At 40.5% G+C, this 26,394-nt stretch overlaps 2 protein-coding genes across 2 annotated transcripts; both read right to left on the reverse strand.

Moving 5' to 3' along the window:
• Positions 1-3,682: 3,682 nt before the first annotated feature.
• LOC116447595 (neuropeptide Y receptor type 4-like) lies at positions 3,683-14,465 on the reverse strand. Its single transcript, XM_032116956.1, has 2 exons — positions 14,305-14,465; positions 3,683-8,702 (listed from the first exon to the last, which is right to left on the reverse strand). The coding sequence occupies exon 2, from the start codon at positions 8,584-8,586 to the stop codon at positions 7,453-7,455; it is 1,134 nt and encodes a 377-aa protein (XP_031972847.1). The 5' UTR covers positions 8,587-8,702; positions 14,305-14,465; the 3' UTR covers positions 3,683-7,452.
• Positions 14,466-18,991: 4,526 nt separating this feature from the next.
• On the reverse strand, positions 18,992-24,592 carry LOC116447411 (beta-microseminoprotein-like). The gene is made up of 4 exons (XM_032116558.1): positions 24,548-24,592; positions 21,226-21,316; positions 20,429-20,531; positions 18,992-19,320 (listed from the first exon to the last, which is right to left on the reverse strand). The coding sequence occupies exons 1-4, from the start codon at positions 24,590-24,592 to the stop codon at positions 19,191-19,193; spliced, it is 369 nt and encodes a 122-aa protein (XP_031972449.1). The 3' UTR covers positions 18,992-19,190.
• Positions 24,593-26,394: the final 1,802 nt, after the last annotated feature.

Here is a 26,394-nt window from a genome sequence, read left to right on the forward strand (position 1 = left end):
ATAGATATTATAAATGCTATTAAAAAAAAAAGTTTCATAAAGAATGATGTTCCTGGAAGCTGGTACCACTTATTGATCCCATACCTCTTAGTAATTTGTATTTAGTTATAAAAGGATATATTAAACAGTGTTTGCACTTAGAATAAAATAGGAGATTGCTGCTGATAAGTATGCTTAAAATAAGCACCAAAGAGGTTATTTTCATTCCCTACCTTTAATAACAGACTATAGAGACAAAAGTGAATGCAGCCAGTCAAGCTGATGGCTGAATCATAGCAACACCATCAATTGATTTGTTTCCAAGTCTAAAAAAACTAATAAAGACTTTGCATGATCTCCTAGATACAAGAGGATTATGGTTAATGTCTTAAACCTGTCCTTTATGCTCAACTACTCTCTCTGTGTGCACAGATGCCACCTATTACCTCTGTCAGGTGAATTCTATTTCTAAAAATTGATACTGAGTTAAGCTGGTTGAAAAAAGGGCATGTTCCTTCTTATTAAACTAAAGAGAAGCTATCAGCAGTTCTGAACTGCCACAAGCCGTATCGTTTACCAGTCACAACAGTGCATTCATGTGTGCTTTGCAGTGTTTATCATTACAGTTCCTTTTTGTTCTTTCTAGTGAAACTAATGTGTTGACCTAGGAAGTACTGCAAGTAGGAAATTTAACACCAAACTACTCCTATTCCTGACATAATTTGAAGTAAACTATTTTTTTTCTGCATTCAACCTGTTTGTGGAATGAGGGACTGTTTTTTTGTCCTTGTTAGTTTTTGCTTGGAAATTTTCAAAATAAATAATCAATTTTCTTAAGGAATTATTTTTTAAATGCACTGTGTGCCTTTGTTCTAAGGCCCAGATCCTGAGAAACTGTGTATTTATAATAAATCTCATGTATATTTTAATCCCGGAATGCTTTGCATATTTTAGTTCTAACCAACTGTGGTTTGTGGAAAACTTATCAGTGAAAATGTTATGAAGCACAAAACCTCATATCATCCTCACTTAAACCTTCACCTTTGCAAATCTGGAATGTAACATATTCATTCTGCAGTGCAAATAATTGAGTATGTGCTGGATCAGGGGTTTGTTTGGAAGTTGCTCTGAATACAGGTAGAACACTTTTTTGTGTTCCAGCCAAGTAATTCCGTGCTTCCTTCCCACAAATAACAAGATACTCCTTATTTATGAGTGTCTGTAAGCAACTCACCCAGGTGCTGAATGCAACTACAACGCCATGAAGCTTTTCCTTGCAATGCGTGGAAAATATATTAATCCTGTTGAGAACCACATTTCACAGATTATTTCTGAGGCAAAGGAACTGTATTAACAGTTTGTAGGTTTAACAGAAGACCTTTTTGTCTGCTCGAGGAGATGAGCTTGCCTGGAGCGGAGCTGTGCATGCCTGTGTGTTGCATCATATGCCGTGTGGGGCTTCTGCGGTGGCTTGTGGAAATATGGGCTCTTATGAAAGGATGTTGCGCAATTTGGGACCGTATGGCTGCATTTCTCTGATGGATTTCAGCACATGCTGAATTTTAAATGGGACTGGTGGTGTTAGTTGATTTCACCAGCTTTAAAAACCTTTACCACAGTGCTAGCCAGCTTCTGCTATTTTTATAGCCTGGGAGCCTTCCCAAAACATAGCCCTGGAGGTACGTGTGCGTTATGCTCCTGGAGCAGTCTGTGTATTTGTAAGTTTAAACAAAAGTCTCTGCTCGACTGTGTAAATTCCTTTGAGTTTAACATACATGCTGAGAAGGCCACAACTCTCCTGTGTTTTTCAGCTCTCTGCTGTGAATATAGGGTCTTTCAGAAAGTGGTTACCCTGGCCTTTAGGACATCAGGAACTTTTCTACAATCTATCTTTAATATAAAGGAATACATGGTGCATGTAATTAATTTTAGTCATTAAGTCAGCCTATCAACCAGATGAATCAATGCTCATTACCCTACTAAAGGCATGGCATTGGACAAGTGCATTTTACATACAATCACCTTGTAGAAATGGAATAAAGACAAATACTTATGAATGATGAAGTAGTATTTTCCCACTAGCTTCCGACAGGGAGGATTCATATTCCCATAGACTGGGTAAGGGACACAGTAATCCATGAACTGAACTTACTGTATTCAAAGGACACAAATTTTTATCTGGTATTTTAAGAACAAGACCTAGTCCTATTTTAAAGAGTTAGAGTACAAGTTTCATGTTCTCTGTTATCATACCTTTTGACTGACAAAATCCACCTTTCTACTGTCAGTTTGCATCTCGTGATATTCCACAAAAAGTACTTATTCATATTCATATTATTATTATTATGCCATCATTTTATATGTATCATGCCTTTTTTTTTAGTGTTATATCTGGTAATCTGGTGTATCTGGTGTTGCAATTCCTATTCAACAAAATACTTTCTATCATATGTGATGAATAATATAGCACAATTTAACTGAGTGGTTTTTTACGAAGGGGTGGTGGGTCTCATCAATTAAAGTTCTATAAAGAAAAAACAAAAGGTAGGCATTTCTGGAATTAAATTTCAACACAAGTTTCCATCTTATGATCTCTGTGCTGCTACTGGGCTTCATATAAGCATTTATTGGAAGGACAACAAACCAATTCTGACTAAGGTCTAATGAGCATTGTCTGGCAGGAAAGGCATAGTACAGAAGTATAAATCTCAGGCTTATTCTGTTTATGACTTTCTGAGTTCAAAGAAGTGACTTTATAGAGCAAACTGAGAAAGGGAGGGAAGATCATAAAAGCTCTGTGGATTTTGATGCTCATACAATGTAAACTCAGATTACATATCGTGCTAAGCATCAACAATTTACATTGAAATCAATACTGGTCTGAAAATCAGGTCAGCATTTCATCAATAAGAAACTTGAAGAGAATGGCCTGTAAAATGAAATGCCAGGTGATCTTGTGAGAAGACACATAGGTCAAAGCAAAAGAATCTCTCAAGAGGTCCTCAGGATATGACATCTTATCCCACAATAATCTCTCACAGACTATCAGGCCTCAGATGTGTGGGCACCCCGTGTCTGCACACAGCAAACCTGCAGATGTGCTGCAGATGTGACTGATGGCTGTCACAACATTGCTACCAACCACTGTAGCAGGTTATGCCACACACCACCAATCCAGGCTGGCAGATACTGCTATTGCACTCTTCCCTCGTGTGTGCAAGTGTAATAAACCAAACCTGGTTATAGCACAATCTGCAGTCATTTCTGGTACCTTGGTTTACTTTCTGTCAAGTAACCCAGGTAACCCAGGTCAGAGAAATTTACCAATACTTTTAACCCAGGCAAAGCATTTTATGAAGGTCAGTAACATGCTGTTTTAGCAACATTTGTTGTTGAAACCAACAACATTGGTTTTCATCCCAGCAGTGTCACTTACTTTATGGGTGTGGTTCTGGTCAGGGTTCAGGACAGTGTGCCACATAGGACCCAGCTTCCTGTGCAATCTGAAAAGTCTGTGAAGATGATTTGAGTTCTGGCATCAGAATCTTCCAATGTTCCACGTTGAATTTTTGGTACTTGCCTCTCCTCCATTCTTGGCTGCACTGCACCATTGTCCTTAGGAATTATGAGTCAAATTATTAATCCTGCATATATCAGTGGCTCTTATCACACAATACACTTGTTTCCTCTTGACAAACAGTAGTTGAGGACTAAATCTTATGTATTTTATACTATGAAGAGTATTACATCATTTTACAGAACAGGCACAGAGAAGTGACACAGACAATATTACTTTATTTGTTATTTTAAGACTCCCTGCAGTGTGCTACTTATATCACAGAAATAAGTTGTTCTCTTGCTCTGAAAACCTTACTGTCTTCTTATAATGTGTCACAGGAGGCAAGATTATGAAGCACTTTTTTAGAAAAAGGCAATGTAAGGTCTTAAAATTGTGTGAACTCATGATTTGCACAACTCCTGCCTATTTCTTCAACATTGCTTTTGTGACTCAGTAGCAGAACTTTAAAGAGTATACCCAAAACCATCAATGTGTACAATGAACACAAAAATGCTCTATGCTCCTTACATATGAACACTATAGACGTATGTAAACTGTTTCTGTTCTGTTACCTTCTGCTGGGACCAAAGAAACCTAGCCTCCCTTGGCTGCATAAAGCCTCAAAGTGACAAATAAAATGGCTCTTTCAACCATGCAGGCATAATTGCACCCAGCCTTGTGACTTTGCCTTCAAAAGGAATGGGGAACAGTTGCTACAGCAGTTCTTAAAACCTAAGAGGGTAATATCCTCTACTGCATTTGGGTATAGCAGCAGAAGCCTTGGTGTATGCACAGAATGAGGAAGTGGTACAGGTGCCTTTCCTGTTACATATTCAGTCCTTTGGTACCTGGATATATTTGTTTTTCTGGGTTTACTTTAAAGTTTATTTATTACTTAGGAAATTTTAGAGGTTGAAAAACACGTGTCTCAGGATGGTATGTAAGTAGATGGATAGACTGCAGCTGGCTGGGAGTTCTGACAATCTGCATTTTTGCAGTTAGATGTATGGGTGAAATTTGGTGGCTTTTAGTGTTTAAATCCTATAATTTATCCAGTCCAAAGTCAGTTAGCAATAAACAGTAGTTTACTCCAAACTTGACACTTCCTTTAATCATGAGAGGAAGATAACATCCATTTGTGCTTCTCTGTGTTAGTGTAAAGTTGGATCTGCTTGCTTTATGTATCTACTTGTGTTCATGGAAACAAATGGCCACGTGAATTACAGTTAAACAGAGTGCCAGATCTTGCTCATATTTCTACTCTTTGCAGGAAGAACTCAGATCTGACACACAGTGCCAGTGCGTAGCTCGAGTGGCAGGTCTCTGATGAACTCTAATAGCTTTACCAAAAATTTTCACTCAGAACTAGTGACAAAGACAGGTTCATGGAAGTACAAATCCTAAAGGTAATTATATTTCCATTTAAGACACTGGTGCTTGAAAAGTTATGTACTTAAGACCAAATATCAGGTAATTTTCTGTGTTTGTGTTTAGCAGAGTATTCTTACAATAGCTTGACACACAGCTAGTTAAATGCTGACATTCTAACAGTGCAAAAAACAGACAGAATAACTCAATTACTTAAATTGATTCTAAATACAAAACAATGACAAAGTTGAAACAATATTTAAGCCCTGAAGTAATATAGCACAGTTTTGATATAACCACAGAGGAGCTGTGTTTTGTGCTACTCAGCATCCCATGGAGGTTTTGGCTACAGTAGCAAGTTTTAAGATGTATCTAAGATAAAATGAGAGTCCTCCTGTTCTGTGTTTCTAGTAGATTCAATGTCCAGTCTAGAAATCACATTGCATGAAAACTAATCAAGAGAAACAAGTTCTCATCATAGCATGGCAAGTAACAAAGGAAAAAAAAAGAAAGCAGAAGTCCATTTGAAAAAAGCAAAAATGTCTTGCCACATAGTTGAGGAAGATACAAAAGGTAACCACACACGAAGTCTCTTACTAAGATATACAGGTTCTGGCCAGAATTACAAGGGTGGCTGCATCAAAAAAGCTTCTGCCTCAGGATTCTGCACACAAGAATTCAAGGCCGAACGTCAAGTTTTACCACTGAAATCTGTGCACACAGCTCATGGCAAGGGGTTAACTCTTATTTCTGCCAGCTGGGGATATGATCTCGTACTTACTGATAGCTCTTGCTGCCTTATAGCATAGAGTTTAGCTCTTGTGCTCAGATACTCCGTTCAGCATCCTGTCAGTTCACAGCATGGGGAGAAGTCTTTTCTTCACCTAACTTTATACCAATTTGTCTAACCAGAGATCTGCCAGCTAAGGAATTTCTAGTTGTTTGCATAACTATACACTGGATATCTTCAACTCCATGCAAACCCACTGACTGCAACAAGTAACCACCGCTTCTCATAGCGCAATTCATGTTGGAAATTACCTCAGGTGACCACCAAGTCCAGTCTTCTGCTAAGGTTAGTTTAACAAATCAGGACAGAATACACTTCAATATTTCATTAGCATTGAACTGGTTGGTCTCCTTTTTGCATTTGCTACCTGTTTTTTTTTTTAATCTATACCTCAGTATGGCCTTCTTGGGAATGCCTTGGTTTCTCAGTAGTCACTGAGCAATTTCTCTGGCTCCAGAGGTTAAAATGAGTTTGTAGTTTGTAGGTTTCATGAACAAAGGCTACAAATAACACACGTGAAAAAATACGACTCTCATCTTAGTAGAGCAATTGACAGTACTACCTATTTACATGCAGCTTGGCTTCAGCCTGACCTGGATTCCACCTGTGTGTTTTGATTGACCTTGTAGTGTTTTGTTGGAATTTCAGGTCTGTTGCTGATGTCAGCCAGTGGGACTGATACCTGACATCTGGTTTTATTTTTTAAGAAAACTGAAATCCTCCATGCATATGCTTATTTCTTTGGAAGTATATCCACTCTGGAAACACATGATTTCCACAAACAGGTTTTCATGCTCATTCTGACCTTCTGAATTAGATACTTTGCAGTTAAAGTACCAAGAAGATGCTGAAGCAGGCTGACATGTTGCTACCAAGTCCTGAAACAACTCCTGTAATCTGGCCATCTTGTACCATCATGGCATGAAGTTTCAGCATTGCAGAGCTTTGTAATGACAGCAGTGGGAACGACAAATTCAACAAGACTCATTTCCATGTAGATCTACAACTGTTTTTATGTGCTTAAAAATAGTTCTCAGTATCATCTCAATGCATTTTGAGTTTAATCCACTGAATAACATTTTCATTTACTGCCATCCCTCATAAGTGACTGTCTTTTTACATACCAGGGTCCTTGTTCTTTGTCCCTACTTGCAGAGGCAATGACTATTCTCAAGCCTATGCCAGAGAGTGAAGTTTCATAGAAACAGGCAGTTGGTTTATGTGAAGATCTGCTGAAAGATTACTGTTATTTGATGGGCTGTGAGAGGTGGTAAAGCAAAAAAAAATTTAGGTATTTACATATCTCTGTTCCACTGGTGTGTCAGCTGTGCATAAAAATCTTTCTAATACTGAAAAACTGAGAGAGTCTTCTCCAACACAACTTTCGGCAGCCTGCATCACTGAAACTGGAAATCTGGTTTTCTACTGCAGCCATGGTAGAGATATGAGCTTAGCTGATTAACCCTATGTCAGCCTCTCTGCAGCCACTTAGGGCTTAGTTACTGATCTTAGAGCAGCTGCTTATACATCAGCCCAGTCTCCTCAGTGTCAGTACCACCTCATTGACATGAAAACCTTGTGCACCACAGCAGCAACTGTAAACATTTGCAACATTACTTTGCCTGTTCTTCCAAAAATCAGATAGTGATGGGTTCCTGTTCAAATTCCAGCTGTGGCATCACCAGTTGCTTTATATACCCACAGGTAATAACTGGTGTGGGGTGTCACTGCACCCTTCTGAAATGTTTTCTGCTTGTTAAATAGAATTGTGTCTGCAGTTCAACGTCAGAGAGCCTTTGGAAATTTCGGTCTGCATGGTGGATAAAGGCAAATGATCATATTCTTCCGTTGAGGCAGTTACTGAATTATGCTGGCAGCTCAGAATCAGTGACTTCACTTCTTTTTTGAAGTTGCTGTTTAGGAAACCATAGATAACAGGGTTGACACAGGTGGAAGCCATAGCTACCAGGTGGCACAATGAGAAGATCAGGTTGTGGTGGCAAGGCGAAATGATTTTGTAATTCCAGTCCACGATGGTGTTGAAAACATGCAGTGGTAGCCAGCAAACAGCAAAAGCAGCAACCATGGACGCTAACAAAATGTTTATCCTTCTCAGCTGGACTGCTCGGTTGCTGTACTCACTCTTCTCGAACATGTCCTTCCTCTTCTGCAGGCGTAAGTAGATACGCAGGTAGCAAAGGATAATGAAGAACAGAGGGATGCAATACTGCAAGAGCAGTAAAGTGGTAGTGTAGATAAGTTTGTGCTGCTCAGAAGGCCACGAGTTGATACATATTGCCTTATCAGTGGAAAAATTCATGAAGTGTGAGAGCTGCTCATACAACTCATTAGACAACATGGATGTGGTCAGAAAGGGTAGGGACATGAGACATGCTAAAGTCCAAATTACTCCAATTCCTAGATAGGCTTGAGAGGTATTTGGCCTCCAGCCAGTGGGGTTTATGATGAGCTGGTGTCTTTCTAGAGCAATAAGGACAAGGGAAAGGATTGACACTGTTACCGTTGTGCACTGAGTGAAAGAGGTCATTTTGCACATGACTTCTCCAAATATCCAGTAGTCCATCATGGTGTAAACAACGGTGAAAGGCAGGCAGACAAGACACATAAACAAGTCTGAAATTATTAAGTTGGAAATTAGGATATTGGTGACGTTGGCCTTTTCCTTCTGCCTGGCAATGACAGCAATCAGACAGATGTTTCCCACAATGCCCAGAACAGTCTCCAAGCTGTAAGAGGTGGCCAGAAAGACAGTAAGGTCAGTGATGTTCATGCACTGATTAGAAATGTTCATAGGAAAGCTTCGGCTTGAGCTCCAGTTCTTGCTGCTCAGGAAATGAAAAACATCATTAACAGCCCTTGTCTTATTCATCCTGAATCCCAAAATATTTATCCAAAAGGGTGGTAGTCAAACACAGTCTGAGTATTCTGGAGCCACCCTAAAAGCGTTATATCTGTTCTGCCTGGCTGTGGAAGGTCCGAGTATATCTGCAAAGGAAAGGAAAAGAAAAAATATGTTTAGTTACGCTGCAAGAAATTAGTCAAAAGGATAAGGAGGGAGACAGGGAAGCAAATGTCAGGGATTCTGTGTATATTCTGCAGCTCCCTCTTACACAGTTCATTAGATCATAAAATGGAGCCCTTTGCTACACTGTGGTATGAAAGTCTGTGCAACTCTATTGAATTATGACCATGTTTATTCATTGTGAGGTTGTCCCATGGATTTAAGAACATCTTAACTTCATTATTTAACTCAGTGCAGTATCTTGAACATCATTAATGCAGTAGAGTGGTGATACAAGAAAACCAGATCAAAATCCACCCCGGGGTGCAATTCTGGTTTTGCAAGGTTCTGATCCAAAACTGGGCAGGGGATATTGTGAAGCTGCATTTACCTTCAGCTGAGCTAAACATCAGTGTGAAAGCAGGGCGTATCAGGTGCATAAAGCCAACATTAAAATATCTTATGTGAGTTAATCTGTGAAATGCGTTTGTGATTGCAGCCAGAATTCACATTTGTGCGAGAAAATCACCATGCAAAAATGCAGGCTCATTCTCTGGAAGGATATCATGGGACAATTTTTTTAAAGTCTAAAATAATTCAAAATAATTTCAACATTTTCCAGCTTCTACACAGCTGTGATAGGTCATGGGAACTGCAGTCCAAATTTCTTGCTTCCTCATTCCGGATGAACTCCAGTGCCCATGAAGCATTGATATCTCCCCTAACATAGCCATGTCGGGGTTTATCAGATATAGAGACCAGTGCCCTGATCTTGGCTTTAAGAGTGATTGATTTGATAATGTGTTTTAATTCCTTCTGGGAAGATTTTTATTGATTCTCCCTCAGTATAATTTTTGCTTTTATTTTCACAAGTTGTAAAAGCACCTTCTATCTGCTAGATAGTGTTCCTGCACAGATAGATAGGTCTGCTGCTTAATCACTGCTGCAAGACTTGAGCTGGGACTTTCAGTGGAGTTCAGGGAGCTGAACCCATGGAGTTAATTGGTGCTGCATACTTTTGGAAATCTCAGTCACAGGACTGCCTCGACTCTCCCAGATGATTCCTGTGAGCCATAGCAAAGGCTGCTTTATAATCCTGACCCTTGAGTCCAAATCCTCTGTGTCCAGGAATCAAAGTAAAAAAATCTGACTCTGCTGGGAGTTCTCATCAGGCCAGAGGCAGTTTCATTCTGTACAAAGGCTTGTTGTATGAAAAGTAAATAAATACTCGGGGAATGACACTATTTAACCACTGCATGACCCTTTCCTCAATGATAAAATGTCACTCAAGTTCATGGGGTTGTGAAAAATGTCTGAGCTTCAGAAAAAACAACTGATCTAGGTATAAATACATAAATAACATGGTATAGTGAGCTTATCATTTCATTTGAGTAGCATTTATTGCTGAACAACTGCATGCCCAAAGATAACCAGTACTGTTCAAAAAAGCACACACTATCCTACATCTTTTCCTTTGCCTTATCTTTCTCGTTATGAATTTCGTTGTTTCTAGAGATGTTGCCTCTCAGGAACTAAAGAAAGCAATAGTGTGCAGTAAATAAAAAGATGCTTTGGATTCACTGTTCTGCTTGATCAGCAAAAGTAAATGAGTACAGTAAATTCTTCTGTTGCTTTGCTAGACCTGTTGATTTATCTCATTGTATCTCTCTATATCTTTCTGTCATCTATCTGTATCCATCTGAGACAGTCAAGATAGTCACACAAGCAAAATATAGTAGCCCTTTCTTTCTCATAGTCTTTCATTTCCTCAGTAGTTGAGGAAATGAATTTCCAGTTGAGGAAATGTCCCTCTTAATTAAAGAGGGACAAAGAAAATTTTCCAAATTGAGGATATAGGTGTGACTCCTTCCGTCCACTCACTTTTGTGTTGTTGCCTAATCCATGTGAACAGATTGATTCATTTTCTGGAAGAAAAAGAAGAGGCAATGGTGACGTATAGATTCCATGTTCACATATGGGGAGGGTATAGTGGTCTGTTTCAGTGTGCAAATGAATACAGAGTGAAAAACCATCAACCAGCCCCATAGCTTCTAATGATTGCTGGCCAGTGGAGATGCTGCAAGTGAAACAGAGCAAAGGGATCAGCAGCCTGCAACATTATTTTTTACCAGTCAGAAGAGATAAGTCTTGGCATTTGGATAGGACAAACAGATTTTGCTGTAAACAAAACACATGAGCTTTTACTACGGTCCCAGCCTCATGTCCTTAGCTACAGTATCCTTGACAACAAACACATGATTCTCTTTTGTTGCTTGAAAAATATGAAAATATGTGCAGTTATTACAAACATCTGTGTCCCATGGAGTAAGCCCTCTGAAGGGTCCCAGACACTTTCGGACACGCTGAGGCATCAGCAAGAACTAATAATGCTGAAGCAAAAAAAAAAGGAGGTGGTGGAGCCACCTGAAAAGCAGAAGCCAGATCCCACAGGTTTATGGGGCACATTTCCAAGAAAAATACCAAAGGCTGAGCGTGGCTGTGAGTTTGGCACTGATGGTAAGTGTGGTGGGGATAAAGAGCATCTCTGAAGGCTCTTCAATGTGTACTGTTGGGTTAGGAGCTCCCTTTCTTTTAACACCTTGCATTCTATGGTGTCCCCCACCAGGTGACTGGCAGGCACTTCCGGGGCATTCAGTCTTATGGTACTGCCCAGAGGCAAATAAGGAATTATCACCCCCTTATCACAGATAAGGGGACTGTGAGAGGAAGATGGGACATGAGTTGTCCAGCGTCTCAAGGGAACCTGTGATGCACTATGAGGTGCTTTAAACCACCTGCCAACCTGATGCCTTGGGAAAAGTCAATGCCAAGATCACCTGTGTCTGTAGTGCTCTTTAACCCTTATTCCAGCAACCATAATGTAAAAGGCAGTTCCCGAAAAACAGAAAAACAAATGTTGTAGTGACTTATCCTGTACATCATTATGGTATCCTTGGGTGGCAGATCCTCAAGGATAGTTACTGCCAAATGATGTGTTTGACTTTCAAGTTGTTTGATTGCCATTCAGCTTATCCTAAACCAAGAGCCAGTAATAAGCAATGTGTACATATTCTGTTTAGATATTTGAATCAAAGGTTAGCTAATATACCAAATCACCAGTGCAGTGGGAGCAAGGGTGTTAGTCCCCTCATTGTATTGAAAGTTTGTTGATTACCCCAGAAAACATAGCCATAAGATGATGGTCTAAGAAAAACCAGCTTTTTTTCTCCAGAAAGTGAAGCAACATGTACCTGGCTTGTAGGAATAAGAAGTATATCTCCTAAATCAGTTTGTTGAGGGAGAGAGGGGGTATGTTTTTTGTTTGTTTTCTGCTCATTTGTTTTTAAAGAAGAAAGAGGAATCCTGTTCAGAACTCTTAATGAACGTTGGGTTCAGTAACAAAAACTGAGATGTTCATGAGAGTTTCTTCTCTAGTTAATGCAGCATGAGACAGCTTCTCTAAAAAGCGTCACAAAAGTCTGCAGCAAATTAACAGGATGCAGAAGGAAGAGGAGAATGAGCTTTCAGATTTAATCTTAGTGTAAGTTAAATTCCCCACATACATCTTTTACAGACATTCGTCACTGCTGTTTGTGCTGGAAGCAAGGAAGAAGAGCAGGCAAAGTTTGGAGGGTTTGTCTTGGCAAACAGCACAGCCTTCTAAACTAACAAATGTCACTCAGCTTGTCTCAAAAAAAAAAAAGAAACCAAATTATCACTTGTCAGCTTGAAATTCTTCCCCCAGGGCATAATCCTGTATTTCCCAGAAAAATTCCACAAATGAAAGGGAATTCTGTAGAAATGAGTCAGGGAACAAAATAAAACCCTCAGTGGGTTTCAAGGAGACTGCTAGACCATAAGTGGCTTCAAGCAGTTAATGCAGGACTGCCCTTTAGAGAGATCTCTGGACTCGAATACATCCTATGAAAAACCCCATAAAAACTTTTCTTCCTGGAGGTCAGGATAAAGCAGGGACTGCTACAGATGCTGGGCTCTATGTGCCCAGTGGAAAAGGGTGGGTCATTTTTGCAAAGCTGATCATGATCATCCACTGCCTGTAATCAAATAACAGTCTCCATAGTTGTGAGGGACAGTAGAAACCAATTTCCACATCAGACATTAGTCAAAGATAAAAACATGTTTGCATTGTCTAGCTTCATTATCTGGTACTTAGAAGCACTTGCTTATCTACCTCAGAATTTAACTAGTTGCTCAAACAACTGCTGCTTTCAGTCCATAAAGCTTCTGAGAGAAGCAATTCCTAAAGACGTGGTGATTGTATCACTTATTTAAACATTTACAGCAATTACTGGGAGTAAAGCCCCTGTTGTGGGCTAGAAAAAAAAGGAGCAATGGAAAGGTTCAACAGAATGCCAGAATCCATATTACAGATATTAATTGCGGTAGTGGGGACTGACTGGCAGGGGTATCCCCTTTAGGCTGCCAGTGGCATTATCTCAGTAAAGCAGTTTTGCCCCGTTTAGCCTTACATACTAAAGAAAGGTTAAAAATCACTTGGCTGTTATTACAGCTTCCCAGGAAAGCAACACTTAACTAGAAGAGGAAACATGTCACTGAGTTTGCACAGACATTCCACAGCAATGTTAAATCCATAAGGGATTTGGTACAGTGAAAGTTAATGATGGACTCTTCACGTTTTTTTGACTCTGTTTTGCAAAAATATTGGGAGCAGCTATCTTAGGTCATTAAAAAAAGCTGTATATGATAAAAATTTCTAGAACCTGCATAATTAGGGTATAGAAAAACTTGTGTATATTAATATGTTACAAGTCTATAACATAAATTGACTTACAGGTAGAATAAATATCCAGGAAAGTGAATTCTTTTTCCCCCTCTCACATCTGCATATTTTCAAGGGAAACCTTTTAGAGTTTATGAAGTTCTGTTATGAGTTAATCTTCTCTGATCTTGTAGAAAGCAGGGAAGTTTTACAAAAGCATTTACTCCAACTTTTTATTTTCGGGTTAAATTCCTAACAACCTTACCAAAGACATGGAGCCAGCTCACAAAGGTAAATTGTGAATAGCAAATCAGCAGACCAGGGTAGTTAGTCCCTGATTTCTTAAGAGTAAAGGCCTTTGTGACGTTTGCTACACAAGAGAAAAAGCCCACATTTTTACAAAGGTGATTTTTACCAAAGGAAGTGGTGAATCCATAAAACATTGCAATGGGCACCTCAGTCAGTCAGGATATCTGGAGAGTGATGTGTTGTGTCCTGTCTGAAGCTGCATTGGTTGAGTAAGGACCAAGAAACCTCAGGGACTAGGAGATAAGAAGGGTTTTCCAGCGACCAGAGGCACACAGGAAGGTTCTTTCTATCACACTGCAGGGTGGCAGGGAGCACACTGAACTGCAAAGGCCCCCAAGAAGCTGCCATCTCCCTCTTGCACCCCAAAAGGTTGCAGTGCCTTACTCAGTAGATACAAGGGTTGGGCCTTTCATGACAAGTCAAACTGGCTTCATTTATCAAACACAGTCACTTGCTTTTAAAATAACAGGTGATAACTTTAATATAGAGATGTGCGCTCCTGACGGTCTGAAATAGAAAATTTAGAAAATTCTTACCAGTTACTGATGGAGAGAATCACTGCTATTGCTGCACATTTCAGTTCTGGAAGAAAGCAGAAATGTTGTAGGAGCAAAATAAGATCTTCTGTGCCCTAGCAATCCAGGAAAGAAGCTCTGATGGCTGTTTCTGTAGGTAATTTGGATGGCATCTCTCTCCCTCTCCCCCTCTCTCTCCCACCCTCTTTCCTTCCCTCCCTTCAACTTAGCCAATGAATTCTGTTTTGTGATTATGGTCTGACTTTGAAGTTCCGGCTCCCTCTGCTGTTGTATAAATATAAAAATTCTAGGGATGGTTGGGAGGAATAACAACTTCAGAAAAGAGCTGTGAAGTATCTGAAGCACAGCTTGCCCCCATGCTGCACATGAGTGTGATCTCAAGTGAAAACAAAGGGGCAAAATACAGATATAGAACCTAATCCTGTTCTCCTTGCTCAGGCAAGATTTCTGTAGGGCTCCAAAGAGAATTTTGCCTCATACTTATGAGGCCAGTACCAGTTTTCTCAGATTTTCCATTCCACCACAGACAGATACTGAAATTTTCTTTTAGAAGGGTGCACACTGCAAGTCCTTAGATTGTGAAAGGGGTAGAGGCACATCGTTACTCAGGAAAAGAACTCAGAAAAGCTCAGGTTTTCCTGAGCTGTTATTACTCAGGAAAAGAACTCAGAAATCAAAGAGCACTGAGAAAGTTGGAAATAAAGGGGGGAAAGGGATTTGCAAAAGTGCCAGATTTCTTTCTACAAGCAGGCATGTAGCATGGTAACAGAAATCAAATGTTTCAATATCAAAGTAAGTGCAAGCTCTTATGAACTAAACTAACAGTGGAAACAAATTTTATTTATACTGTATTATTTCTTTCATTTTTTCTGGTAACAGCTATTACAGATGTGATCATCTACTTCAAGAGCTTAGCAGATAGCTTTCATCATTAGAGAAATAATCAAAGCAGAAGTAGGGATATATGGTTTTTTGGCATTTCACATGTCTTATGGTGCAGAGAAGCACAGAACTGGAATCTGTATAATGAACAGTGTAAGCCGGACACTTGTCCACAGTCAACAATTTTTAAATCAGGGATTGCTTGAGCTGCTTCTTATTTTGTGTTACTCGTTTTTTTCCAGCCTCCTTTTCAGAGGCTTTATTTACCAACTAGTTTGAACCAGCACCCCATATCCCAACATTCCCCTTTCACCCAGGCACCTCAGAAGGAGACGAGCTTTTCGATCTGGCTATGGAAAGGGACATGCAAGCTGTGCTCAAGATGAGAAAGCATCAGCCCACACAGATCTTGAGCTTCTGGCCAGCTTTGCAGGAAGTAGAAGATTCTTCCTATCTTACTGGAGACAGAGGAGCTGAAATTATTTATTTGGCTGGCCTTTACACTTCTGTTTCTTCCTTAATTTATTTATCGTATGTTTATTTGCACTGCTGTTTAAAGCATTAAAGAAAGGGGGGGGAAACCATTAGGAAACAGACAGTCCTTTTCCTGAGGGATATTTGGATTTGTGAAACTGTTTTTCTGTTCCCCTCAGCTGCAGCATTCCTCAGCCAGCCTTGACTTCACACCTTCCAAATATTTAAAGATATATTGTGCCACTTTTATTCTCTCAATTCAGACATTAGAGCAGAGCTTACAAACTAGCAAATAAACATCTGCTCTCTTCTTAAAGCCAATAGAAAACAGCTGTATCCCTGTTCCTGAAACACTGCTCAGGGCTCTGCTGCCCAGGAATCAGGAAATTACTTAACCACCAATATCTTGCTATGTCATCTGGGACTTTCTTCTTGATGGATATTTAGGATGAGCTTCTCTAGCAAGGTTCTGGCCTTTTTGGTGAGGTGAATGGGGCTGCATTAGAGTCCTGTTACACACATGATCTTTCAACACTGTATCCAAACTGCAGGGTGAAAACGCTTGCTATTAATAAGCTGATGTGGGAGCAGCACTTGGGTCATTCCAACCCTGCAGACATTCGTGGAGCTGGGACTTACATGCATCAGCAGCCACTGAGTGTAAGCCAAAAAATGTGATGGGGCTGGAGCTGCCAACCAGCAGCTGTCCAGACTGTAGCATAGAGGGGACAATACTGGAGCTACCTTGCAGTGAGAACAGCAGCAACAAGACAAAGATGCCAATGCAAATTTCCTCAGGTGGGTCTGGGTTCAGCACCTTGCTACAAGGGGTTCTGGTAGTTGAGCTAGCTGGTTTGTATGGGGCCATGGTTCACTTCCCAATGGGGACTACAGAACATGAGTCTAGAGAGTCTCTGTGAGGATCCCAGCCCATTAAGACTTGAGAAATGCACAAGAGTATTTGTATGAGGGTGCATAAGAATGGAAATTCCACACTGGGAAGCAGTGTGGAAGCACTGTAGTCCCAACTATTGCTAGTCGGGTGCTGTCAATAGACCAGTCCCGTTTGCTGTTGTTAGGGCATGGGATAAAGAAACTGTAGCTGGCATGGCATGGGGCTGTCCCAGTTCCCAGAGAGCAATAAGAAGCCTTGTTCCCATTCTCCACCCACAGCAAGTGCTCCTGTTATGAGAAGGCACTGGAAAACTGTCCTGCTTGCTCTGCAGCTGGTTACAAAAACAGTTGGACTCCATGGAGACAATGCATTTCAAGGGGGTACAGGTGCATGAAGAAATAGTTATCTCTGCTCTGGCCAAATAACTCCTTCCTGCAAGTGGTTACAGTCACAGCAAAGCCTCTACCAACCAACATTCATTGGGTGCAACTAAGCATTTCCCTGCAGTGACAGGATTGTCACAGCACTGGGATTACAGGTGGACTCTGGATGCTTTGAGGGTCTCCTCTAGTGTTCTTGTGTCGGATCTTCAGCCACATCAGCCTTCCTTGATGGAGCCCTGATATTCTGTCTCCTTCTTTCCTCTGAGCATGAAATTTCAGAGACCAATTCTGCTACAGTACATTTAGCAAATCGAATTGTGTTCCAGCATCTGGAGTCCTGCTCTCTCTGGCACTGCTAAACAGTGAGCAAACAGTATCCACAAAGAATAGTACTAGGTACTTGATGACAAAAGCATGTGGAGAAAATGTACCATGGAACAGTACATAGTCCATGTGTATGCTAAGTTTATCAGGGCTACGTGGCATCCTTGTAGATATTTCACGTAAGTTTGATTTGGCTTTATTTTGTCTGAAACTTTACCTCTTTCTGAAGCAGAATTGCTATTTTAACCATTATCCACTATTTTCAATTTGTTCATAACCTTGATTCCATTGGGAGAGCTATGAAACTGATGTAACTTCACAGGAATTTTTCTGCACTGCTTAAATGACGTTCAGAAAAGTAGCCCTGTTACTCAGGTGTCCCTAGACAGGCCCTTATAAATGAATCCAGCATATAGGAAGCTGATAGCATTACCCCTTGTGTATATATCTGTATCTACATCTACCTCCTTAGATATATATACACACAAATATATATGTATGCATTTATATGTAACTGGATGAAATCCTCTGATCCACCCTCCACAAGCAGAACAGTGAGGGCCCCTCTGGTATCTGTTCCTCTCAGCCTGGACAGGTCATAGCCAGATGCAGTGATGTCCATGCCACTAGCCCCAAGAAGGCACAGAGAGAAATGATCAAAGAGAGCTGTTACTAGTTCTAACTAACCCTGAGGCCCAAAAATTTAAGAAGATAAATTATATTTCTCATTTTGCCTGCTTCCTGGAATCACCTTATTGACTGCCATAGATGGGGTTTTTTCTGATAATTGGTAAGATGTTTTCCCTATTATGTGCAGGTTTCCTACTTGTATGTATGTTCTCAGCACCACACTTGCAAATAGACCATGTGATTGTGGTTTTCCACAACAGATATTGAAAGAAGTTGTTTCCATCAGATGAAATGTTTAATTGTAATACACTTCAGGAAGGTAGAAGAAAGGCAGGTGAAGAAAAGAGCTATGATGCCAGTGTTGAATAAACTGAACACACTCAAATTATTTATCTGGCCTTTTAAGCTGTACAGCACTCTTTTTATAATTGCTCTTAATATTGTATAAATAGATTTTATAGGATATTTCTCATATTAACTACTTTCATGGACTTTGTACCAGGCACAAAGTAGTGCCTGAAGTCTACGGGCTAAACATGATTTATAGTCTAGGTTTCCTATAAAAACAGCTGTCATGGGGCTGTTTGTCAGTGGCCTTTGATCCAAACAAGATTATTGCAGGAAATTCTACCCCAGCATGGAAGGCTACAGAGCTATTTATATGGCATTTCTTTGCAGTAGGTTGGACTCCCAGGCATGGGATTGCCTTTTTTGTAATGTACTCATCACCTCCTGGAGAATACGTTCCCTTGTGCATCTGCGTTAATGGATTGACCTACACAAGGCACCAGGGTGAGGGGAGGCTTTCAAGGGCCTGTTTTTCTGGTTTGTTTCATCCCATTCTTCTAGTACACATGTCCTTGGGGGAATGTCAATAAGCGTAATAGCATAATGAATCCCTGTGTCTGGCAACAATTTATATAATACCTGTTAGTTTAAAAGCTAGATGATTTCCAAATCAATAATTAGATTCACAAACACTTACAGACACCATGAATTCTTCTGTTTTCAAGGAGACCAATCAGTGACTACAGTGATGTGATGTATGTGAAAATTTATTTAACTCTGGATCCCAACAGGAAAAAAGCCTGTGGTAAAGTTTGTTTACAAATGTGTGTGAGACAAACCACCTAGCGTCAGAAATGAGATAGATATGGCACAATTAGAGCTGTGAAAGGCATGAGGCAAACTCATTTCTCTGGAAGCCATGCTGCTTGCTGCTTTCCTCTAAAGGAGAGATCTGGAGCGTATTCAGCTACTGGGGTAGGTGTGAAAGAGGAGAAATACATCATGTGGTCTTATCCAGCTCCATTGTAGACTTTGCAACTTATATCAGGATTAGTCTTCTTCACCACTCGGATGGAACAGCTTTTCTTGTGGAACAGGCCGACACAGTTCACCCTATCATACTTCTTGGGGATTAAAACCCTGTCATTGAGAAAGGCAAAGAGAAAATCAGCAACTGAGGCATGGTCTGAGAAGGATACTTACTGAGCTACAGCCATCCTGGAGCAACTATGGATTGACTTGGCTTGTGGATATCCCTAACAAGTGCTATGGATTATCACAGGAGGAATACAGAGTCCTGATTTTGGCTGTTAATGGATGAAGTGATTTCCCAACATTTGTTGTTGTTTAAATGCAGCTCTTACTGGCCATTCTGTTAGGGATTAGCATAAATTCCCACACAGAGGCAAAATATGGATTAATTCTGTCTTCCCCATTCAAACTAAAACTTTCTTGATAACAACAAACAAATTAAAGAGTGCTGAATCATCTCAGCATGAATGAATCCCAGCTGGGTCACTTCTCAGCACAGGCCAGCTCCCTCCCTCATGGCTGAGAAAATCTGGGTATATATCCCTCCAAAAGTTCCTTGGGTTGTAGCCTTTCTCACAGATCATTTACAGGACTCTTTCTCCCTCCCGTTAAAAGAAGGATTTTTCTAGCTTTCTGGGGAGATAATCAGTTCACATCACTATATTCAGGAAGACACAGCTGTCCTTGATGACTCACTGCCATCCAGGATGCAGAAACACACAAGAAAGCAAATTATCATCATGTATGTCCTGTTTTGACAGGGAGGAAGTGTGGGCTCTTGGCAGCATGGGAAGGATGTTAGAATATCTGAATAGATGCTCGCAGGTAGGCCAGTGGTTTGGTGCAGAGCTACAGAAACCCACAGGTTCATGCGTTGTGGGGTGTTTAGGTATCTGGAGACAAGTTGGTGAATAGAAGGAGCAAGAAGAGGCTAAAGGGAACCACACACCCAGTTAGTGTCTGAATCAAAAGAAGGACTAGGTGATGAGGAAAAACTGTGCTGGAGACACCCTGTGTTTCATCACGTTTCTTCCAAAAAAAGTCTGTGTGATTGACAGATTATTCTGCTGGTCATGATTAGAGCTAACTGGGAAACAGGAAAAGGAGTTTTGCTCACCTGAGTATGACATTTCAGTGCATGCTTTCAGTGAGGTATTTTAGTGTGAATATTTCAACCAGTTTCTGAATAAACAAACAATAATTTGGGTAAACTTACAAGCTGCAGCAAGTCATTGCACCCATCTTGCACCTGCACTGGAAACAATCTTCGTTCTTCCACACCGCACCGAAAACATAGAGGTTTCTGTCTGAAAGGCACCCTGCATGTACACACCAGAAAATAATGGTCAGTAAATCAACAGACACAGACCACAGTCTTAGTTTGTGGACCAGTAATCAAAGCACTGATTTCCATAGAGTCCCACCAGGGAAGAGCCTAACCCCGTGCTTTGCAGAAAAGATACCATGTCTTTGCTCCTGCAGCGTGCATGAGTGTATGACATGGCATGATAAAATGTTGCAAACACACACCAGATGCCTATTATTCTGCTATTGCAATGAACCTGAAAAACACCTTAGCTTATGGCTATAGGAGGATCTTTCTGCCCTTTCTTATATTCAACATACAGGTTTAGACTTTATTTTCTCACTCCTTCCTCCTCCCCAATTCTTATTTTACCTCAGCTTGTGCTACTAAACCGAATTTAAACAACAGTTGTGTTGTCTTTGCTTCAATTTTGGTGTCAGGTGCCCCCTTCAGATTAATCAATGCCACTTCAAAGTACATGGGGTTTTGCCACATGGGCAAATACCTCAGTGATACATCAGCCCAGAGTGTAATTATTGAATGTCTCAGCCCAGAGATGCCTCTGGGTGGGTTGATTCCTGAGTAGGCAGCTGTTTGGATCATTCCTCAGCGAAGAGCATGTTATGCTATTCCAACATTTCTAAGCAAAAACCTTCAAATCTCCAAATTAATGTCTCAGGGATGTCTAATATATTTGCCATTCTTACCATATTTTCTGGCTGGTCTAAGGTAACAGCGAGCAGGAACACACAGAGCTCTTGAGAAAAGAAGGATCAAGCAAAAAACCAGCAAGAATTTCTTGAAAGGAAACAAGAATATTGTTTTAGAATTAAGTGGTTTTTTTCCAAAGGTCTGGCACAGAGTTATGAACGAGTCCTACTATTCCAAATAAGATCAAATTAAAAAATACTTCCAGTGTAAAAAATACTACATACACATACACACAAAGCTGATAACTTACCATACTTGCATGGGCTGCTCACATTTAATAATGAGGAGTAGTGTCTATTTATATATAGGGAGGAAACAATGGTCAGTGCAAAGGGAGGTGATGTAAATATGTTCCCAGTGGACACTCTAACCTGTTCTGATCATCGATCAGAAGGTGGCACCTCAGAAAGTCTTGCAAAGGCTCATTTCGTGCACTGGCATACATTGGCATCTTGAACTTCATTGTGCTGGTGTAAATCTGAAGAAACTCCAGCAGATACACTGGTTGCTCCACATCAGCACTGGTGTCAGTGGAGAAATCTGACCACCTGAAAGCAGTGCCTCCAGAACTGGCAGGCCATCAAGGACCAGCAGGGAAAGGGCACTATTGTTCGACTGACCTGCTATGAGGAGGTACAGGACAGGTCATTCATACAGAGCAGTGGTGTGGAAAGTCCACTGTTCTCAGACTGATTTATTATATTTTCAATTATTTTATACAAGACACATTACTTCCATATTTAGCAACCTGCAGAAACTAGCTCTAGTTCTGTATCTCTCAGCTGTTACAAAGCAAAGCCAGGCCCAGGGACTAGAGGCAGGTCAGCATGACCAGCTAGCACCCTTTTGGCAGCAAAAATGAGACGAGATGTGTGTTGTCTGAGTCCAGAAACAATGCTAAAGACTGAGGAAGGCAAAGAAAGAAAAAGTTCCAGTTTTATTTCACTGTATTCATGTCCTGCCTCAAACACAGCTGGAATCAGACACCAAAGGCAGTGTTGTTTCTGCAACAGTAAAATGAGGACATTTCCTTCAATACATATCTTACCATAGGTATCCAGGTCTTTGTGACATTAGACTGTTAAAACACGCAGTATGTGAGGCTGCCTCTCAGAACCAGCCAGAAAAATTAGCACAGATCCCTGTGGCTACATTAGGACTGCAGGGATTCAATGCTGTACTGAATTGGAGCATATGCATAACAAGTTTCAAAAGTTACCAGAGCATTCCCACCCTAATGAATTCCATTAATTCCATTAGCTTGGCTCTTTTAGCACACCTGGCTTTAATTAGGCATCTTGATTGGTATGCCTGAATTTGTTAGCTTCCACTGATTGACAAACAGCTAGAGGAAACAAAGCTGCACTGGAAGTGGTTTTGGAACAAAAGGGGCAATGGTAGAACAAGTGTGGTCTCCTAAGGGATCTGGAGTCAAGTGATAGTTGTGGAGGGGGTGGCTACTGTTTGTTGTGACAGAAGATCTGAATTATGTAAGTTCCTTTTCTTTATTTGTTTGCATAAACTTAGCAAGAGATTTTACAGCTTCTGTTGTACTTTGCTTTTAGCTTTGCAGTACAGCTGTCAAGTTTTGTGTTAAACTTATGATTTTGGCAGATCATGCTCTGTGTGTGCAGTTCTGCTGCAGGAAACAGTTGTGGTGTCTAATGAAGTGCTTTGAGGGAATACTCTTTCTCTGGTAGGCTTTAAATAAATGAATTTCTCTTTGAAGGGAATTATTTGCTCAAAATAATTTGTTAGCAAAGGCAACAAGGTGAAAACATAAAAAAGCTCTTATACCACTGTGAATTTGGTTTTATTTTAATTGAAACCAATTGATTAGGGTCTAGCGTAGCTAGAGGCCGGATCCACTTCTGCTCTGTCCTGCTATAATTCTTGAGAAATCTTGTGCTGTGTCTTGAGAAGAAATAAGTGCTACAGTGGATAATATCACCAGTATAGTTGCAAGGAAATGTAATAAGCAATTCTGACTTGAAGGGCATGGTGGATTCTGAATAATTCTCTTACTTAAAATTATTATTTTAATTAGCTAATTATCTTTTTCTCCTTGGAGAGAAATAACAATATTTATAATTTCCGTATAATTTTTGCTGTTTCTCAGGTAGGCAGATATATTTATAGATATAAAATATACACATAAAATAGGAAACTGAAGTGTGATCAAGGCTATTGCTTCCAGAGGTGCCTGTCAGCTCTACCTCCTGAAACAAAACTGTATATTAAAGTATTCTGTGTGCACTGTTCCCTAAAAAAATTTAAAAAGCAGCTTAAAGCATCTTGGATTGCAGAATTGAGAATAAAAAACCCAAATGCTTATGAAAGCCTGAAACCTTGAGTGACTTGTCTGTGGGATCTGGAGCAGAGAAGAGGCTTGAACCTGTCTCTGTTCATCTTCTTGCTGATCAGCTTGGACCTTTCCTCTTGAGACAAACAAGGTTTTCCATGACAAATTATTAAAAAAAAGAGGAGAAAGGATTCTCTTTTGTGCAGATGTAAATAAAGTCTTCTGGTGCTGCAGTGTTAAGCACGTGTCCTCTTTTAAAGGAAGGATAAATTCTCAGCCTAGGTGATGGCTGAGAAGGCAGAGTACCTCTGAGACATGGTGACTATATCAGTTTGCTGCTTTCCCTTTGTACCTTCTCCCTTCGGCTCTGTTGAGTTGGAAGTGCTCAAAGCCCAGTTCTAGACACACTGACTTAGGTCAAGCAACTTCCTTCACTGGGGGAACAGCAGCAGTTAATGTGTGTCCCCAGCCTGAGTTCTGTGAAGCAATGAGAGGAACATCCAGCACCTCCTTTCCCTGTTTGTCTTGCTCCTGCATCTGTCAGGGAAGCTGCCAAAGTAAACTGGTCAAATCATGTAGTGGTTTGGCTAAAACAGGGACTCAGAGCCAAGCCAAGGAGGCAATTCTGCCCTGGGAAGATTTTGACAATTGGAAGGATCCTGAGTTTTCTGAGGAGAGGCCTGGAGTTGGAGGGACTGGGCTGCGATTCCCCCTTGAATGACAGGGGTGATGGGATGGTGGCTCTATATCACCAAGGCTCTGACTAGAGTATCAACTCTATCATTTTATTACAAGTTGCCCACATTGAAAACATTTCTTCAGAAGACTTTAGTGGCTTTAGGCTTGATCTGCTGGCTGTCTATTGCTTTACCCTGTGTTTCAAAACCGCATCTTAATTACTAAACAGTATGGTGGGCCTCAAAATTGGGTTAAAGCACAAAAATAAATCTGACCTTACTTCAAAGTGGTTCATGTCAATCCGTTTTACAGACGTTAATAAGGGAAACTGATGTTACCACTGGCTCTGACAACTGGCTGACTCCATTTTTAGCTGAACCCATGGGAGTGAGTCATTAGGTAGGACCCTACCTAATGCTTATGCAGCTCTCGGGAAATCAAATGATATTTATTATTTTCCCCAAAACTACTACTTGTGTGACCTGGCCCTTTTCAGTGAGAATACAGTTTGCTACTTATTAGGGGTGCTGCAGCACTGGTCTGGCCTTGTGGTGGGTGATACTGTCTTCCCTCTGTACAAAGGATTCAGGATTGACTTCCTGATGCTTTTAGGTTATGCAAAAGCACATGGCCAAGTCCTCTCCCAAATGGCATTTTTTAAAAGACATTTCTCTATTAACTGGCACATTCTTTCCCCATCAGTTTATACCTTTACTGGTCTGGGGCAGATGAGTCTTTTGTGTATGTGGGCAGGAGTTACTTTATTTTAAGTTTGAAGTATTTCAAGTTGTTTAGCCTCTGTGCATGCTCCCCTTTGTCCTGCTTGGCAGTGTCTCTGAACACCCTCCCTTTGAAGCAAAAATTGAGTCCTCTAACTGCTCCTCATGCAAAATGCCTGATTTTTTTCTTTAAGCTGCCCAGCAAAATAGCATAACACAAATGTAGTGCAACACCTACATTACCTTAAAAAGAGGTAAACATTGCTTTTTCCTTCCTTCTGTACTAGTACTACAGAGGGAGTAGTTTTGGTCTCAATCCACAAACTTATTTAGACCACAGATTACCACTTGCCTTCAGCAGGAATTAGCCCTTGCTAATTAGTTTGAGTCCAGAGCAGCTCCCTCTTGTTTTGCTGGCCTTGCTGCACTAATGAAATCTCTCTGCTCCTTTCTCATCCTGTCATGGAGAACACACTGCAATGCACAGGGAACAGGCACATGTGTGTCAGAGCTGGCATGACATTAAGAGATAGTCAATGGAGAAGGGGTAAGGTTAGCAAATGAAGCTTATTAACTTCAAAGTTAAAGGATGCTACACTAATGCAATGCACATCAGTGAATTTTTAAAGCTGATATTAAGTATGGTTACTGGCATGGATTCTTGAAAGCCTCTATCAGCTGGGCAGACATTTTTCTTCAAAGTATTAGGAGTTTCCTTTCTGGTACCTGCCTTCTCCATTCTTGAGAGACAAGAAAAACACAGTGGAAAAGGGGCAGTATAGACAGAAACTGAAATAAGAAAAATGCAGTTTGAAGTTCTGTAAGAAAAAAGTTTGTTGACAGAAGCTTTGAAGCATGAGGTTGGTCCTATCAATGCTTCTACAGTTAAGAAAACTTATGAAGTCACTTTTCTTCCTAAACCAAATTAATCCCCCTTGTTATTTTTTTCTGTGAAACAGAAACGCCTATTTAATAACGCATATTAAGCTTTCCCTTTTACTCCCAGTGATGTTTTCATAATCCTTCATATCTCACTCAACTCACGCTGCTGTGCTCAAGGGGAAGCTCCTGGTTTTGCTCTGTTAACAGTCAGACATGCTGGTGCATCTGTTCCCTGAACGACATTCTGAAGTAGTGCTGTTGCTAAGCTTTTCTTCTCCTGTAGTAAGGATAATTCAGGAAAGCCAGTCTTATTTCAGGTTCAAAAAGCATTCTTAAAACTACTCAGTCCCATTCATGATGTCTCCTTGGCTATAGACTAAAGACAGATCTAAAATGCCGCCTACATTCTAAACCTCAGTGGACCAAAATCAAAATGAGGTCGAGTCTGCCAGCTGGATCAGGATCTAGGTTTTTGTGTTCTCTGTAGCTCCAACTTTTCCGTCCACTCCTTCCAGCACAGGAGCACTGTGCTATGCTGTAATGCAGTGACTAGCGAATTTATAGTAGAGAAAAAAGAACAAACA

This window comes from Corvus moneduloides, chromosome 8 (assembly GCF_009650955.1).
Source record: "Corvus moneduloides isolate bCorMon1 chromosome 8, bCorMon1.pri, whole genome shotgun sequence".
NCBI classification, from domain to species: Eukaryota; Metazoa; Chordata; class Aves; order Passeriformes; family Corvidae; genus Corvus; species Corvus moneduloides.